At 41.6% G+C, this 13,895-nt stretch overlaps 1 protein-coding gene across 3 annotated transcripts in view; it reads right to left on the reverse strand.

Moving 5' to 3' along the window:
- The window catches only part of FRMD3 (FERM domain containing 3), a 264,153-nt gene that overhangs the window by 113,793 nt on the left and 136,465 nt on the right, over nucleotides 1–13,895 (reverse strand). For all 3 annotated transcript variants that reach the window (XM_045840802.1, XM_045840803.1, XM_045840801.1), the window contains exon 3: nucleotides 5,263–5,305. In XM_045840802.1, the coding sequence (XP_045696758.1) occupies nucleotides 5,263–5,305 (43 nt within the window). The remainder of the gene's footprint in view (nucleotides 1–5,262; nucleotides 5,306–13,895) is intronic.

Genomic DNA, 13,895 nt, shown 5'->3' on the forward strand with positions numbered 1-13,895 from the left:
CAAGTGGAAAGGATGTGCAAAATCATGCCTTAAATAATCTATCTTCCCATCTCTGGTATGAAATCCAATCTTTATCATAGTCCATACCCTCATAAATAATACGTGAATTTGGGATACTTTTCCCACTGATTCTTTTCCTATTTCTGACTGTCCTAATTACTATGTGTGTCCATCACTAGTCCTCTTTTAATTACTGTAACTCATAGGCCTCAATTAACTATCTAAGAGACAAAGGACCCTACTGTTCTTTATATACAGGGTAGGGGAAAAGTAGGTTTATAGTTGTTTATGTGGAAAATAATACAATAATTACTAAGTAATACAAGAATAAACTCTGGCCCTCACTGGTGCAGCTCAGCTGTTTGGGCATCATTCTGCAAAGAGAAAGGTCTCTGGTTTGATTCCTGGTCAGGGCACATGCCTGGGTTGCAGGTTTAGCCCCTAGTCAGGGCACATGCAAGAGGCAACCAATTGATGTTTCTCTGTCTCACATCAATGTTTCTCTTTCTCCCTCCCTTCCCCTCTCTCAGAAAATAAAATCCTTTTTTAAAGAAAAAATAAATTCTGTTTCATGTACTCACAACTGTAAACCTACTGTTGCCCCAGCCTGTATTTATTGGCTGATCTTGAGCATTTTCTCTCACTAATGAGCCATAGAACCAGTTTCCTACATGCCATAAAGAATCTCATTGAAATTTTGATTTGAAAATTATTGAATGTGTATATTAATTTGTAAGGAATTGACTTTAACAGTATTAACCAGAAACATGAGAGAGGTCTCTGTTTATTGAGCTTTTTTTCATGTACTCTACAGCAACTCCACAGTAAAAATTCAGTTTTATTTATATAAGTTTTGAACATTTCTTGGTATATTTATAAGCAATTTGTTTTTTCTTGTTATTGCTATTGTAAATTATAGCACTTTCCCCCATTATATTTGATAAACAGTTACTGCCTGTGTGAGAAAGCTATTATTTTAGCATGTCAACCTAGTACCCAAGGACAAAAGCCATTATTAGTTGTGGGTAGGGGGTAGGAAAGGAAGACAGGTGCAGAACTTGGAGAGATGCAGGGAAGACAACACCAAGTTTAAGATGCTACCAGAGCTCTGAGAAGGCATCCAGCACCCCTCAGTACCCTAGACTTAGATGAACAGAGTGAGGTGTAGGGGGCCAGACAAAGAAACTTCAGAGTCATTGAGGGAAAGTGTTGTGTTTGGAACTCTGGAGAATACTGAAGAAGTGGCAGCAGGCCATGTATAAGCCCAGAGGGAACATTTAGCTCAAGTACATGAGTGTCCCTGAGGCTAAAGCGGGGTCCGGAAGAGGCTGAGCAGTTTCTACTTGTCCCGGTGGTGAATACAGAAGTGTTGAGAGTCAACCAGTGAAAAGACCTGGAGTGCAGACTGCAAGAGGGCAGCGGCTATAGACTTGCAGGACAAGACCACAGCAGGAGCCACAAGCCTCAGCAGCACACACCAGTGCACACTCAAAGGCTGATGAGGCTAGTTACACCTGGAAAGGAGGAGTGGGGAAAGAGGCCAACAACCAAAGGCCAAATCACATGAGCTGTGCTGGGGAGCACGCAGAGAACTGCACACAGGAGAAATGTCACTCTTGCTGCCAGGATGGTACATAAGCTTCCCTGCCACATGATGCCATTCTGGGGATGGGAAAGGAGGAAAAGCTCACCATAAAAATAAGTTTGATTATATCTATTTTCAACAATATTTTGGAAAACAAGCACTCTCATATAACATTAGTGGCAGTAAATTATCCTAAACTCTTTGGATGGACATTTATCACTAAGGAAAATGTAAAATGTGTATAGCTTTTGATCCAACAATTCCACTTCTAGGAATTTCCAGTATGGATGCACAAGAAGCAAGAATGTACATCCAAGCCTGTTTATCATAGCACAATTTATAACAGTAAAAGGCTAGACACAACTTTGATGTCCATTAATAAATAATTACATACATGCATACAATTAACTATCAGAAAACCATTTTTTATTTTGTTGTTCAAGTACAGTTTTCTACCTTTAACCCCCATCCCAGCCCACCCCTCCACCCTCCCCACCTCCCTCCCATTTCCACCCTCTCTCGTTATTGTCCATGTGTCCTTTATACTTGTTCCTGCAAACCCTTCCCCTTTGCCCATGAAATTCCCTCCCCTCTCCCCTTTGGTCACTGTCAGCCTATTCTCGATTTCAGTGTCTTTGGTTATATTTTGCTTGTTTTGTTGATTAGGTTCCTGTTAAAGGTGAGAGCATATGGTATTTGTCTTTCACCACCTGGCTTATTTCACTTAGTATAATGCTTTCCAGTTCCATCCATGCTGTCGCAAAGGGTAGGAACTCCTTCTTTCTTTCTGCTGCATAGAATTCCATTGTGTAAATGTACCATAGTTTTTTGATCCATTTCTTTACTGATGGGCACCTAGGTTGCCTCCAGCACCTGGCTATTGTCAACTGTGCTTCTATGAACATTGGGATGCATAGGTTCTTTTGGATTGGTGTTTCAGGGTTCTTAGCAGTCCCTATATATAATCCTAGCAGTGGAACTTCTGGGTCAAAAGGCAGATCCATTTTTAGTTTTCTGAGGAAATTCCATACTGTTTTCCATAGTGGAGAAAACCATTTTTTAAATGAAACCAATCATCTATCACTGATATGGAAAGAACCTCTAAAATTATTAAGAAAATAAGAATGTGAATAACAGAGACTTATATTTGTTTCTAAAAGGCCTTAAATATGTTGAAGAAGCTTATATAACATAAAGAAAGTTCCTAAAAGTATATACAAAACATTGTTAACAATAGCTATTTCTTCAGGGTGGGCTTGGAGATAAAAGGAGGAAAAGAAAGGAAATACGGTTTTTATTTTTAATTTTACTGAACTGTTAGAAAACCCACAAACATTACATTATTAAAAATGATTTTTAAAAAATACTAGTAAGAAATAATAATAATGCCTTTGTAAAGAGTTTTTTAACCAGGGCAGCTGATCTTCTGCCAATCCCGGGAAACACCATTCCTGGGAACACCCAGTCAGAGGTCAGGGCAAATGACCTGAGAGTTGGGCATTGCTCTACAGAGGGAGGCCGGAATGGCAGCAGCTGTTCCTCTGAGGACCTACACCCTCACCGCCTCTCTAAGGCAGTCCGAGTAGAAAAGCCATGCCCACACCCAACTGGAAGCTGTCTGGGGTTCTGGAACAAGATCCTTTTGATAAATTCATACATAAGTACCAGGAGTTAGACCCAGTTTTCCAGAGTTAACATTTTATAAGCTCTAGTTTAAATGTTTTTTCTAATTTACATGAAAGTTATTGTTTCCAGGACATAAGTATAAGACTGTAGAAATTCTTGATACAAAGAGACAGCAATTAACAACAAGAACAAAATTAGGTTTGTGATCTGAGAAAATTACATGAATTTTCTTCACTAATACCCTTAATACAACAGGAGACTGCGTGATGGATAGGAAGACCTCTGCCAGTTCCTGAATCAGGGAGCCACTGTGTCTGGTTTAGATATTGAATTTTACACAATTCTTTCTTCCAGATTCAGATTCCATTCATCATTAAATTGAAATTGGCCAGCAGTCAAATGTCACTCTTTATATCACTTTTATCCAACACTATAAATTTTGCGTCAGCTGTTCAGATTTACTAATGGTAGAGACAAAGCTCTCAAGCAGCAAATTCTTCACAAGTTTTAAATTTTTCTTCTATTAAGTGGTGAAATATATCTTACTTTAGAGATAGATTTACATTCCAAAATTGTGTATGGCCTAAGGAAAATATTTCATGACACTTAAGAACCAAAATCAAAGTACCATTTACTATAAATAAGTGTCCTGGGAAGTTGTCTAAATATTTTAAACTATGTAAACAAAAATATCAAAACTTAGTCATTGGGGCATAAAATCTAGGCATCTAGGTTATTTTTTTGCTCAGACTCGATAGTTCATTCTCATTATCCTGCAAATCATTCTGTACAGAGTTCCCCAGTACCTCTGTCCTGGTAATTACTAAATACTCGTCCCAACTCTATTCCAGACTCACCCCAACAGATGGATCTCCCTGGACCTCCCACGCTCACTGCTGTCCCTGTTTTCAACTCATGCATCTTTACTGTGATCTCCCTGCAGTACCCATCACTCACAGGAGCCATGGGCGTTAGCTGTCTGGCTGTCTTTCCTTCACTGGCTAGACAGTTTGCTCTTGAGAGATGGGAGAGGGAAGGGGAGAGATGGGAAGAGAGGAAGACAGAGGGGAAAAAAGTCAATGAGGAATAAATATGTTTGTTGTTAGTGTGCGCATTCAGTTTCTTCTTTCTTCCACTTAAAACCCTGCCCAAAATAATTTCTTCATATTTGGAGAAAGAAAAGAATCCCCTGAATGATGACAAGTGACATAATATGCGCTAACCTGATCTCCGAGGAGAAACTGATTTATCACCTACATTTCAGAGCCCTGAGAAAGATGGCATAGAGGGATAAATTAGTTTCAGGGCAGGTAATACATTTCTGAGGTGCATTTCAGAAGCTCTCCTCCAAACCATAAATAAAAGCAGGTCGACGGCAGCCTGGCACAGGTAACCAGGAGAAAACATCATGCCCACCCAGGACCACCAGTGAGCACCCTCGTCACAATGCCTCAAGTGGACAGCCAGATATTCTAAAAACTGGCTTTCCAAACCGACTTCTCCAAGAGCTCATCAGGGAAAAAAAAATTTTTAATTTAAAGGGCAGGTCAGAACACCAGAGCTTGAAAACAATTACTCAGAAAAAAAAAAACAGTTATCTTAGTGAGTTTGAGGGGTGGAAAATTATACTACGCCCTTCAGTAAAGTTACCAGGAAGATTGATTTTAATTTCAAAACACACCGCCCCCACGACTGCACTTCCCACCCTGAACCATTTTCTAGCAACCCCCACAATCAAAAGGAACCTGGCCCTTCATGATTGTGTTTAACTGATATCTAACCATCTAATCCAATTCCCTTGTTCAAATATGGATGTGAGGGTAAAACGGTGGAGAGGGAAAGGCCCAGGGGGCTAGAGGAAAAGGGACTGCAAGGAGGCTTGAGGCCAGCAAATAAGAGAGGTCACAAGGCTCTTGATGGGAGAGAGAAACCCCACCCACCCACAGATATTCAACTAAAGCAATTTCTTCCCTGGCAGGAAAAACTGTCAAGAGACAGCATCTATGTTTGGACATTTCATAGCAAAAGTGAACCCACAGATTGACACTTACATTTCATTTGCTTGGAGATGGACTTGTTAGGTTCAAGCCAGTGCTGGGGAGAAAAAAAGAGATTGTGGGTCAAATGGCAGGACCATATGATGCATTCTTAATAACCAAAAGGAATTTAATAAAGATATTCTTTTTCCAAAGTACTGCCTTGGTTCCTATAGATACTCCTCAGGGTTCCACCTCTGAAGATTGGCATGAACAAATCGGCAACAATAATACCACAGGCAAGGGTGTAAATTGCAGAGGATTAATACTTTCTGAGTAGTATTTGAGTCATCCAGTTGGTAGGGGAGAAAGACAAAAGAGAGAACATGTACTTGAATGGGATGTTCTAGTGGCTCTAATTGACTCCTAGGTGGTTCTTTGTGCTCCATTGCCCTGGGCAAGCCACAGATGGCTAAAGACTGTGACATATACAACCTCAAAGAGTCACAATTCAAGACAGCATGAGCACCGGGCTCCCCTTCCCTAAGGTGGCCTCCTCTCAGATTAATAGTGAGCTGAGCCAGCATGAGACCGATCACACACAAAACCAGGTCTTCCTCTGCCTAGGGAGGGACAAATGATTTTAAATCTCATTTCAGAGGCCTGAGGTCATCAAGAAGGAAAATCAGCTCCATCACAAAACAAAGGAACTCAAAGACCTGGGTAGCCCAGAATCATGTTACAGCCAGGCATTTGAAGCAACACCATGCTGGCCCCAGCAGCCACTCTCTCCACACTATGTGTGAAGGTCACTTCACCATGTTGAGATTGGGGCAGTTTTCAATATCACATGATATGTCTGAAGCCACTTAGGGAACAGCAGGAAGCATCACTTTCTACACCTACAGTTTATGAAGACAGTAAGAAGGCTGCCATTGTGTTTCCATCAGAGGTCTGAAGGACCTCACTGATGGGTCACCTCCTGTTCTGCTTGGTGCTGGAGAGCAAAGAAGAGGAGGAAACTTACCAGTGGAACACTTAAATACTTCACTCTACCTCATTTGTGTCTTCCAGTAAGCCTAAAGGTTCTGTATTATCACTATTGCCTGATATAATGCATAACCATATAGTTTAATAAGAGTTGGCTGAGTGTTTACTAAGTGCCAGGTGCTACTCCACGGACCATCACTATCGCTTCATTTGCAGATGAGAAATCTAGGGCTCAGGGTGTTAAATGGTAAAGCCCATGTGCAGTGGAATTCCAGAGCACAGGTCCTTAATCTTGGTTCTGCAGCCTCCTGATGGATAGGTTCACTCTAAAAAGTATGCTTCTCTACAATGAACATTCACTCTTTCACCAGAAACTGAAAAATTGAGTGGTCAAATCAGTTGTTTCCAGTCCAGAGTGTCAGGGCTCTGTGGTCTTCAAAAGACAAGAACAGAGGTCTTTTCACTATTTCAACATCATGAAGAATCTAACAGAAAACCACACATTTCCTCCAGACAGGTTGCACAGAAAAACTAAAATAGCAAGTTTCTTTGCATATGGACTAAATATATCAACTTATTTGGGAAACCCTGGCTATCTTTTTTCCCTTCCCCAATTTTTTTATTGTGGTAAAATACATGTAACATGTAATTCACCATCCTAACCATTTTAAAGCGTGCAATTTAGTGCTACTAAATACATTCATAATGGTGTGCTACCATCACCATTGTCCATCTCCAGAACTCTTTCATCTTGTAAAATTTAAACTCTACACCTATGAAACTACAACCCTCTTTTCCCCGCTTCTTCCAGGCCCCTGGAAATTATCATTCTACTTTTGATTTTCTCCTCTAATCAGAAATTATGTTTGTCTTTTACACAGTTATGATAGAAAAGTAGGAAATGTGTTGATTATCCACTTACTGGCTATATAACCTTATGCAAAAATATTTACTCTCTCTGTGTCTCAATTTCAACAACTATAAAAATGGGAATAGCAATAGTACCTATTATACCTTGTAGGGTTGTTGTAAGGATTTTAAAAGTTAATAAACATAAGGTGGCTGAAAGGTGGCTGGCAAGTGGAAAATAATAAGTGCTTGTTTGCTAACGGTGTTGTTACTTAAGCATAGTTTACCTGGTAGACCACATCTTTCCATACATGGCACTCACAGAGAATAATAAAAGGAGTGTCTGCTGATGCAATTAATTTTCTAGAAATAAATTGAGTAACTTAGAACTAAGGCGAGAAAACAAATAACAGCAGCCAGAGATCAATACCTATCGCTATTATTTCATGGAGGGAAAATCACCAGTCATTTTGCCAAGAAAGTCTGAAATATAAACAGGTTTTCTGAATTCCTCTTGCCTGGCATCCTCTGAACTCTTTATCCCTTCTTAGCCTAACTTTAACCTGCCAGCTTTTCTCTGTGCCCAGGGACGACAGGTTAAGTTTCATTCTGTGTGCCCATACCCGGTAGGCGGTGGCTATCTCCCAGGGCTCTGAGGAGGGTTCCCGGACTGCACGGAGGCTCATGAGGGTGAGTGCCTTGGAGAACTGGCGTGTCTGCTATAGAGCGGTGGGAAATATCACCCAGATACGAAGAAAGTCATAAACTGAGAAAGTTTGGGAACCTCTAAAGCATGGTAGCATATAATTCATGTGTTTTCTTTTTTAAATAAAAAGTTCAAAACCCTGTCACATATTACAAAAGAATACATAACAAGCATCTAAATGTATTTTTAAAGTTCTGAAGTGATACACACTGAACTGAGAAAAGCAGAGGCAGAATAGGAATTTAGGACTGCTGATCAAAGGAAATGATGACTATTTTTTCTGTAATATTGTAATTCAAACATTTACATGTATTTGTGCATTCCATGAATAATTTAAAAATCAATTTTTTAAAAAAAAGAAAGAAAGATAAGTTCTACTCAGAGGATAAAGGCAGATTTCATATCATTTAGATTCAAGAGGAAGAATTTCATTCATAACAGGCAGAGGCCAAATCCAGCTAAGCACCCAGGGCTGACACGGGTCCAACTCAGAAGCCAGCAGGGCTGGATTCAAATCCCTGCTCTGCCACTGACTGGTGGTGTGACCTACAACGAGTTCCTCTGTTTCCTCACTTACTGCATCATTGTGAAGTGTGGAGAGTTAATTCATTGAGAAGCCTTTAGAACAGAGCTGAGAGCATAGCGAGGGCGTGGTAAACACCAGCAGGCCCCATTTCTTCACATTCATTGAGAGAGCCCCCTAAGTTGGTAGACTGGCCCCTCTTGATGAGCCCACCTTCATCATTCTCATCCTTTCTCACTCCCCACCCCACCTTCTTTCTGCTTTACATGAACAGCTAATTCCCCTTCCTTCTTTTATTCCTCATTTTAGAGTAATGAGTTGGACAATGAAGTTAAGTCTGGAAGAAAAATAACCATCATGATGTACTTGGTAATTAGATATAAGGCTTAGAACATTTATTGCACTTCTAGTTTTCTTTCAGTTGCTACTTGGAATAGATGCTATGCTGTTTTCTTACTGGAAACTGATACTCCCTGAGAGGCAGGGAAAAAAAACAGTCTACCTACCAAACCTCTGAATCTGTGCTTGGTTTACCGTGACTGAAACCTTCCTTTCCTCCACTCTCGTTTAAAATAAAAATTCCAACGACTAAGAAAGCTAAGACACAATCATTGATTCCTAATGAGCTCAGGAAGCGAGATCAACTAGAGGATGCAGAGTAGCATGATTTGAAGGTATCAGGGAGGTGTCTGCAAAGATACTGTCAGGTCTGCCCAGGCCCCTCAGATAGCTTTCCCTGAGGTTATGCAATAGTCTGACTCCTCACAGGAAGGCTGCCCTCAGGTTACTGGAAGCCACTGCAGGGTGGAGAACTGAGTCTCCCCACTCACCCCACCCCACAGCAGGGCAGCTCTTTAATAACTGACAGGTGTGGAAGGATGAAGGCCTCTGCTCCGTGGTACTGTGGCCAGGACAACTCAAAGGCAAGGCCTACACTGTCCTAGAGCTCCTTTGTGGGACTGAGCCCACGTCACACTCATATGACTTTGTCTCACAGCCCTACTTGCATCACCTCCTTGTCTTCCTTGCCCCATTCCCAAACTCTCCTACAAGCCTTTTCCTGGGAACATTTCCTAAAAAACCTGGAATTTCTATCTCGGGATCTGTTTTCCTGACAGAATGCAACATGGACCTAAGATAGTCTCCCTAACTCTCCACCAAGACCTGTCCTCCATGATATTTAAAAATCCTTCCCTTGAAGGTTTACTCCTTTTGCTTTAGGTTTGAACCCTGATAACTGCGAGTCCCCTGTGAGAGGCCCCAATTTAGCAGGGTTTTCAGTATTGACAATCTAGTCTGACAATACTTCAGATCATTTCTTAGAACACATTTATTTTGATTGACAGCAGCTTGCAGAAAAAGAGGAGTGGAAGGAAGCTGCACCAAGGAGGTGAAAAGCAAGGAGAGAGATGAGAAAGCCTCCAGGCCATGATTTCCTTACACGTGACCTTGAGGGGCAGGGAGAGCAGGTTCCAGGACCCTAAAATTCCCTCAGCTCTCACATGCCATATTCTGTGAATTTGAAGGACGAGAACATTGCCAACAAATGTTTCTTTTATTTTGTTAGACCCAGCTGTACATAGTCCTAAGAGATCATTTTTCTCTGCCCTTTCATAGAAATAGTGCATTTCTTTTGTACTTTCTAATTTTGGCTTGTCTGACAAAAAAAGAAGGTGGGTATGAAACAGTGATTACATGTGACTAAGTAGATTGATTTTTAATTTGGTAGCTGTGTGCATGTGCACACACACACACACACACACACACACTCCCAAAAGTAAACAAGTAACAGTTATCTTCAATTGTTGGGCTTCTGTTGAAACTGATTTAGCCTATGATTACAGAATAAATTACACACCTCTCTGTTATCTCTCTCAAAACCCTTGGTGTCCTAGACATGAACAATCTGTAGCCCACAGAAATGTATTAAATAACCCAATGGGGCTTCACACAAGAATGAATGTGCCTCCTCCCAAACAAAAGAGTGCTTTCCCCCTCAGGAGTAACCAGATCCAAAATTTGACCAATTCTCACCATAGTCCTGAAAAGATGGCCTGATTCTCCCATCTCACCTGGACAAAGCCCCAGCGTAACCCGGTCTTTGCATTATCTAGCCAGTTTATGCCATTTCTGGGCCCTGTGGCCTTTGCTGGGAAAAAGAGAATGTCATCTGAAGAATGCAGCCTTAACAGTGCTCTGTTAAGTTAGAAGTTACAGGTAGGCTCTAGTTATTTAGCTACAGTAACAATGGTTCCCACTCCAGTTTCTATAAAATCCACTACACATGGCAACTACCACAAAAATATCTGTAGATCCGGTACACTCAAAAGTTACTGTCCTTTTGGAAGTCAAACTATGTTAAAAAAAAACTTCATTACTTCTGTGTAGTGTTTTTACTCCTTCAGCCATGACTGCTTTTGTATTCTGGGTTCTCAGTGATGAGCAAAACAGAAGTAATAGCAGAGAAGAAACACTGTAAGAAACAGAGGTGGAAACAGGAAACCTAGGAAAAAATAAGCACCATTTTTATCCTTACAGGACTGGACAGTAAATACTGTAGGCTTTGTGGTCCACACGATCTTGGTCAGAACTACTCAATGCTGCCATCGGTATGTGGAAGCAGCCACAGATAATACCTAAATAAGTAGAAGTAGCTGTGTTCCAATAAAACTTTATTTACAAAAACAGATTTGGGGGTGGAGGGGAGGGTGAGGAATCAGCCTGACACTTGTGTTACAAGCCCTGCTCTTCTATATCCAAGAAATCCTGAATGTTCACTTAAAAAATTAGTAGTCGGAAAATGCAACAGAGGTTATAAAAACATCCATTGCTGTTTATTTTAAAATACACTAGGGTACCAAAATGCAATCATAAGGGAAATTAAATTCCCTCAAGGTTGTTACAGTGAAATTTACCACTCTGTAGCATTTGCTGTCAAGCCATATAAAGTTAACATTGTCACCACACTGTTCAAAGGTCAAAGATCTCCTAGTTGCTAGACCCATGGACCTTCACAAACTCTTGAAAGTGCAAAATAGTAAAAATGATCACTTACCTGTGTTGATAATATGGACTAACGCAGTTAAAGCACAACTTTATGGCATAGGTACTATTAGTGTCCTCATTTTTCAGATGAAGAAATGGACGCCTAGGTTAAAGCGCCTGCTCAAAGTCATACAACCAACAATTGACAGGGACAGGATTTGTCCCAGTCATCCTGGGACCACAGCTCTTGGTGAAAGTGTCCCCAGATCCTCCTTCCTTCCTGATGTTTAAAATTGGAGCCATTCCCCTTTGCTAAGTGTATAACTGCCCTTGCTTCCAGAGTGTCCCTCTCTCCTCATTCTCTTCTTCCTTCTCTGTATGGTCCTTGTCAGCCTCCTTTGCAGGTTTCTCATGGCGGACCATCCTTTAAAATATGGATGTTGTTTAGCTGTCATAGTCTCCTCTCACTCTATATTCTCTCCCTTATCTTTACAATGTATTCTCAGGGCTTTGAAGCAGTGAAGGCCTCAGGGCACCAAAATCTCTGCAGCCTAAACCTCTTCCTTAAGCTTCAGATCCACCGAACATCTCCACCTCAGCATCTCACCAGTATCCCAAACTCCACCCCTCCCTGAAACCCACTCTCTTTTGAACAGTTTACTTGGTAAGTGGTTCCATGTGCACTTGGAACCCAAAGTGGCCATGTGAGATGTCCAGACGCCCAGCTGGAGAGGCCATGTAGAAAGGCCCTGAAACCGCATGCACAGGGAGCCCCAGCCCCACGCACCAAGCCCGACTGTCCAGTCACTCCCATCAAAGCACCAGGCATATGAAGACATCTTAGACCCCCAGGCCAGTCCCCCATTGACTAATACAGAGGAAGCCCAATCAACACCACATGGAGCAGAATAACCATTGAGCTAAGCCCGTCTCCAATTCCTGACCCACAAAATCCTGAGACACAATTAAATTGTGTTGTTTTAAGCCACTGAGTTTTGGAGAGACTTGTTACACAGCAATAGATACCTAGAACTCTCATTTCTTGATATGGACTGAATGTGTGTGACTCCCTCGACTCCAAATTCACCTATGGACGTTCTAACCTCCAGTGTCACAGTATTAGGAGGTGGGGCCTTTGGGCGGTAATTAGGTATAAAATTACCATTAGGATAGGGACCCTCATAATGGGATTAGTGCCCTTATAAGAACAGGAAGAGAGACCACAGTACAAGTCCTTGCTCCCTACCCCACCTCCTTGCCCCCAGTGCCATGTGAGGACACAGGGAGAAGGCAGCCCTCTGCAAGTCAGAAAGAGAGCCCTTACCAGGAAACAAATCTGTTAGCACCTTGATCTTGGACTGCCCAGCCTCTCGAAATGTGGGGCATAAATGTCCTGTTTAATCTACCCAGTCTATGGTGTAGTTTAGTCATCCCAAGCAGACTAAGATACTCATTATTACCCTCAATGCATGTAACACATGATTACAATTGAGCCTTTGAAAGATCTGCTGGAGCATGGGTGAAAAGGAACAAAAGTCTGCCTCAATGGTCATTTCCTAACCTATATTGTTTTTATTCCTTCACGTTCCGCATCGTAGTTCCATTCTAGTCTTTTTTCCAGCTTGACTTAAAAATTGTCTTTCAAGTTATTTTGAAACTTTAAACCTGCTAGTCTCCAGAGCTGTCTGATGAGATTGCCTGCTGGAAGCCTCCAGTGAGTGCTTCTCTCACTAATGAGGCCATTTAGCCCTTATCTCCCTAATTAATTTGTCTTCATCTAACCCAGGAGGTTCTCACCACCAAGGAGGAAGACCATCCTACCTTGGATATCCTGTTTTTACCTAACTCAGACAGGGAGAAAATGGCATTTTCCCAGCCTCATTTATTCTTAAGTCTGCTTTTTGGCCCAAAAAAGATAACCAGTTCGTATGTTTGTTACTCCCTCGACTAAAATTATGGCATCCCGGTTGGCTTAGTGACTCCCAGATTGTAACCTGTCTTTATCAGGCATCCCATCCCTTTCAGGAGAGGGCATTGGATGTAGATCAAGTCAATTATGAGCAATCATTTTAGTTAAACACCATATTCTACTTTCTGCTGAAGTAGCATGAAAGTTTCCCCAAATCTGGCAATGTTCATACCTTGGGCCACAACTGGACCACTGGACAATACATCCAGTTTTCAAGCTACTGTAATAGTGCTTTGTTCCTTACAACTTAAGGGCCCAGAGTTCTTTCCCCCTAAGCCAAGGTCCTTGTCCATATCCCTCCAAAAACAGGAGTCTAAGCTGTCTTGATTTTTTACAAGAGGACTCCATAAGTAGACACACTCATGCCCAGTGACGTGAGGCAGCAGGACAACCCTGCTCTTTAGTGCAGGGCTGCCCTGAATCTCAGCTACCGCTCTCATTCCTAGTTCCGAGCACCTGTGAAGCCATCACATCTAGGAGCTGGAAGCAGCTCTCAACAGCAGGAGCAGCTGGAGGCAAACAATGCTGTCTGGCTTCTTGGCACCATCCCCAGAGTGAAGCCTCAAATCATTGAACCTGTTTTTATTCAATTCCATGTCTTTCCCAAAGGTACCTCCAGAAAAAGCAAACTGCTCCAACATAGAAAAGGTCTTTTCCCATTATTAATAAAGTTCACTGGTAGTCTT

The sequence above is a fragment of the Phyllostomus hastatus genome, unplaced genomic scaffold, assembly GCF_019186645.2.
Source record: "Phyllostomus hastatus isolate PE091 unplaced genomic scaffold, TTU_PhHast_1.1 phas_contig_34, whole genome shotgun sequence".
NCBI lineage: Eukaryota > Metazoa > Chordata > Mammalia > Chiroptera > Phyllostomidae > Phyllostomus > Phyllostomus hastatus.